Here is a 5,000-nt window from a genome sequence, read left to right as displayed (position 1 = left end):
TAGCAAGGGGCTATACAAATAAAGTTATTATTATGATCTTAAAAATAAAAGAATAGATATAATAATTCCTGACAACGTCAATAAAAAGTATATATCAATCTGTAGGCCTCAACGCCCTCCGTTCATGTCGTATCCTTGATTCAACGGTTCCACTTAAAGGGATAGTTCACCCCCAAAAAGATTTCTATCGATTAGTCACCCCATGGAGACTTGAATCCATGGATATCTTTTAGTTTTTGTCGCATTCCTAAGCCAATAATTTGATGACCAGCAGCGGTTCCGGTAGGAGACACAAAGAGTCTCCTTTGTGTCTCCTACCAGAACCTCTGCCTACCGGTCCGCTGATCTTCAAATTATTGGCTTAGGAATGCGACAACAACAAAAAAATATCCATGAATTTAAGTCTTCATGGGGTGACTAATCGATACAAAAAAAGTAATTTTGGGGGTTAACTATCCCTTTAACCCATTAAGACCTGAGGCCGATTCTACAAATGCCTTCTAAATCAGTAGTTCTCATCACACGACACACTGTCAAGATTTTTTTTAAATAGCAGATGTACAAGCTCGCAGCGCGGCACGAAGTGACGCACTGCGAGCTTGTACATCTGCTATTCTTGAATAGCCGACCTGAAAATGGGTGGAAAATTGAGAACCTCTGATTCACAGAAATCTTTCAAAGGTTTGAATTGTAGAGCTGTCAAACCCTATAGGTATGGGTGGCCTTGCTCATTAGCCCTTTGTTGTCAGTGCTGGAGTGGGAATTGAACCGGCAGCCCTCAAGGTCCCAGCGTGGCGTGACGCTCCGCAAGCGGAAACGCGTTGAAAGAATGATCAGTGTAAATGAATGATTTAAACTGTTTTAAAACGGATGTTGCTTTTTGTATATCTCAAGGACAGCACTGTTTACACTGCACCCCCCCTACCTGTGTGTGTGTGTGTGTGTGTGTGTGTGTGTGTGTGTGTGTGTGTGTGTGTGTGTGTGTGTGTGTGTGTGTGTGTGTGTGTGTGTGTGTGTGTGTGTGTGCGTGTGGTGAAGACAGGACAGATAAACAGGACATAGTAGGCACTTAGACAGGAGACAAGGTGATCTAGCTGTAAACACACACACACACGGACATACGCTCGCTCGCACACACCGCGTGTGTGTGTGCGATGTGAGTATGCTTGTGAGGACATCAGCATTTTAGGACAACAATTTTATAAATACATTTCGGCCTAAAGCCGAAACATAGCTGATCTATAAGCTGATCTATAAGCTCACAACTTTGTGAATTTGTCAATACAGCATCACAATCAGTTTAACCACTTATATACCTATTTGGCTATTCAAAAGAATCTTGAAAAAATATGGAAGAATGTAGAATATTTTTTAAACACAAATCTTGTATGGGGGTCCCTGGGGGTCCCTCCCTAGCACAGCATATTTTCAGATGGGGGTCTGTTGGTTTTTGTGGAAACAGATGATCCACTGTGACGACCCCGATGGGAATTAAGACCGGGAACTTATCATCGTGTCATTTTAAGATTTATTTGGCTATTCAAAAATAGCAGATATACAAGCTCATAGCGCCGCACCGAGTGCCGCGGTATGAGCTTGTAGATCTGCTATTTTTGAAAAATCTGTAAATCTGTACAAATTTGGAAAAAAAATTAAAACCAAACATTTGTAAAATACTTTGTTCCAGGGACCCCCAGAAGCAAAGATTTGAGTTACAAATGTTTGCTTTACAATATATATATATATTCAAAGATTTGCACACATTTTCAAGATTTTTCAAAAATAGCAGATCTACAAGCTCATAGCACTCATATCTGCTATTTTCTGGAATAGCCAAAGAAATCAAAAAATGACACAGATGCTTTCCCGGTCTTAAGGGTTAATTGTTTGAAAAAATATATATATATTATATATTTTTTATTTAATTTCAAGCCACAGTCTTCTACTGTTAGTCACTGGGAGCTGACCAGTACAACCACAGTCTTCTACTGTTGGCCACTGGGAGCTGACCAGTACAACCACAGTCTTCTACTGTTGGTCACTGGGAGTTAAGTGCCTTGCTCAAAGACTCCCTTCTGTTTACTGGTGCTGAGTTTAGGAGCCCTTCAATAATCTAAATATGAGACCACTTTACATGAACTCTCTCTCTCTCCCTCTAAACACACCCACTCACTTTGGCAGAGAACACGCATGCACACGCGCACACATGCACACATACACACACACACACACACACACACACACACACACACACACACACACACACACCCACACCCACACCCACACCCACACACACACACACACACACACACACACACGCACACACACGCACACACACACGCACGCACACACACTCTGTAGGTCAGAGGTGAAGGAACATCTGTGTGGGAGGCTTTCACCACAGGCCAGGGTCCTTTGGAACAGCGTGCGTGCATGCGTGTGCGTGTGTGTGTGTGTGTGTGTGTGTGTGTGTGTGGTTGTGTGTGTGTGTGTGTGTGTGTGTGTGTGTGTGTGTGTGTGTGTGTGTGTGTGTACGTACATGTGCGTGCGTGCGTGCTTGTGTCCTGGGAGACAGTATCTAGCATTGTACAGTTCACTGAGTGAAGTACTGTATAGAGACTGACTGCTGTTGCCTGGATGATTTTAGAACAATGTTCTAAATCCGTGGAGCCATTTCTTTATGGGTTGCGAGTAAATATATATATATTTTTTACGTTTCCTACAATTGTTTAAAAATTACTTCAAAAGCTTTTCCAAAAATGAAAAGGGAAACCTTGTATGTCCAAAACTGTTACTTTTCAGGATTCAAATTCAAAAATAGCAAAAGTCGCAGATCGGGACAAGCTCAAAATGAGCTTGTCGATCTGCTACTTTTGATGCTTTTGTGTGACGCTATTGTATGATCAAGTAGGGCGTTCGTTTACGAAACAACACGAAAAGTTAGAAAACGTGGAGATAAGAGGTTTCTGCCAGAGTCCTGCACGGGTCCAATTTTGAGAACCCGCGCCCGCCCCGCCCGTCAATACTCAGATCCGTAGACCGACCCGTCACCCGTGATTATTTCAAAATACGAACCAGACCCGCCCCGCCCGTCAAATAAACGACCCGTTGTCCGCCCGTTTACCCGTGTAAAATGTAAATCCTATTGAAAAGTGTGTTGAAAAAGATAGCAGCCTTCAACAACAGCGCTACATTCAGTGGTCAGGTTTGTACAGAAATCAAGTGAAGACGGAGGAGCGAGCTTAAGCCACGCGCGAACACGCATCTACGCAGCACACATGTGTCGTTGTTTACGTAATTTGAAGGTTTAACAGGATGTTCAATGTGTTTTTGTGAGTTAAGATAACTGACCAGCATGCTCCATGCAGTTGTGCTGTGTTAAAGGGATACTTCACTTTCGGGCCGGGGACACATTTAAAAAAAATATTAAAAATAAATGAAAAAAGTTATGGAAAATTCATGGCCCCCTCACACATTAGTAGGACACTCTAATGCGTGAGGGGGCCATGAATTTTCCATAACATTTTTCATTTATTTTTAATAGTTTTTTTAAATGTTCCAACCCGCCGAGAGTGAAGTATCCCTTTAAGTTACACAAGTTACGTTGTTTGGGCGGAAACAATGCTCTCTGATTTTCACAATAAAATGATACCCGCCTGCGATTAGTTCAGTACCGCCCGTCCCCGTACCCGTGATCTTATCAAAGTAAAATTTTCACCCGTTTTCACCCGTCAAACGCGGGTACCCGTCGGGTATCCGCGGGTACCCGGCCCGTTGCAGGACTCTGGTTTCTGCCCTGACAGCGACGATATATTAGCCGGGTAAAACCATCCCGGTCGCGGCATCCACATTTCCATGTGCATGCTGCAGAATACACATGGAAATGTGGATTCTGCGACCGGGATGTTTTACCAGCCTTACGATCAGGGCCGGATTTATAGGAGTTGAGGCCTGTGGGCTAGAGTAATTTTTTAGGCCCCCCTGCGCGCAGCGCGAGAACATTTTCGTTTTTTTGCTGGCTTTTTTCCTTTTATTTCGGGTTTTTGTGACTTTAATTCAGTTAACTTGGTAGGGTTACTTTACAATTTGATCATATAAAAAAAAGGGTTAGGGTTATTTTTATTTTATTTTTTTATTTTTTTTAGGCTCCCCCCCAGTTGGGGGCCCCTGGGCTGCAGCCCACCCTAGCCCAACGGTAAGTCCGGCCCTGCTTACGATGTATATATATTTTCAGACTTTCAGGTTTTTGTTTTTGTTAGTGTCTGACTAAAATGTGCATCTGTGTGTGTGTGTGTGTGTGTGTGTGTGTGCGTGTGTGTGTGCGTGTGTGTGTAGGTCTCGGTCTCGGTGCCTGACTGTCCCGGACAGATGACGGTGCACAGCAGACCTCCGCTGCTGTGCGGAGGAGACGCGTTCACACACTCCAACTATGATGGCTGTGTGGACTCAGCCCTACGACTCTGTGATGTACTGAAGAGCTCCCTGTGAGGAGAGGAGAGGAGAGGAGAGGAGAGGAGAAGAGGAGAGATTAGAACATTTAAGTTGACGATTAATTGTCACTCAAATAAGTGCGGTTAACGATTACATTTTTGGCATTGAACATTGGAAGGTTTGAATACAAATGTAATTTCTGTTTGCCTTTTAGGCTTCGTAAGCAAAAATTGCACAGGGCAGATATGACAAGTAACTTAAATATACAAAGAAAGTACTGACATATTTACTCATCTTATACTTTTAAATATTAAAAAAACAAACTGAAATGGCAGATCTCCAAGCGTACAACGCGTCACTTTGTGAATTCATTGTAAGCGTGTAGATCTGCTATTTCCGCTTTTTTAATATTTGAAATTATATGAACATTTTGCAACATGGAAACGATTATGATTTTTTTTTAAAGAGTCGTGGTTCCTCTCCTCTATGCCATCCATCCACCACACCGTGTTCCATTGTCAGGCACAGAAACTAATACCTCAACACAGCTTCACCGTCGTTCATCCCTG

At 42.9% G+C, this 5,000-nt stretch overlaps 1 protein-coding gene across 2 annotated transcripts in view; it reads left to right on the top strand.

The window, feature by feature from the left end:
• rnls (renalase, FAD-dependent amine oxidase) overlaps positions 1-5,000 on the top strand; it is a 16,382-nt gene that overhangs the window by 11,216 nt on the left and 166 nt on the right. For both annotated transcript variants that reach the window (XM_080455041.1, XM_080455042.1), the window contains exon 7: positions 4,336-5,000. This exon is cut by the window's right edge and continues 166 nt beyond it. In XM_080455041.1, coding sequence (XP_080311167.1) covers positions 4,336-4,488 — 153 coding nt within the window. In that variant the 3' untranslated portion in view covers positions 4,489-5,000. The remainder of the gene's footprint in view (positions 1-4,335) is intronic.

This window comes from Gymnoscopelus braueri (genome assembly GCF_963280865.1).
Source record: "Gymnoscopelus braueri genome assembly, chromosome: 17".
NCBI lineage: Eukaryota > Metazoa > Chordata > Actinopteri > Myctophiformes > Myctophidae > Gymnoscopelus > Gymnoscopelus braueri.
The sequence above is the reverse complement of the archived record's forward strand: the minus strand, read 5'-3'. Positions and strand labels throughout refer to the sequence as shown.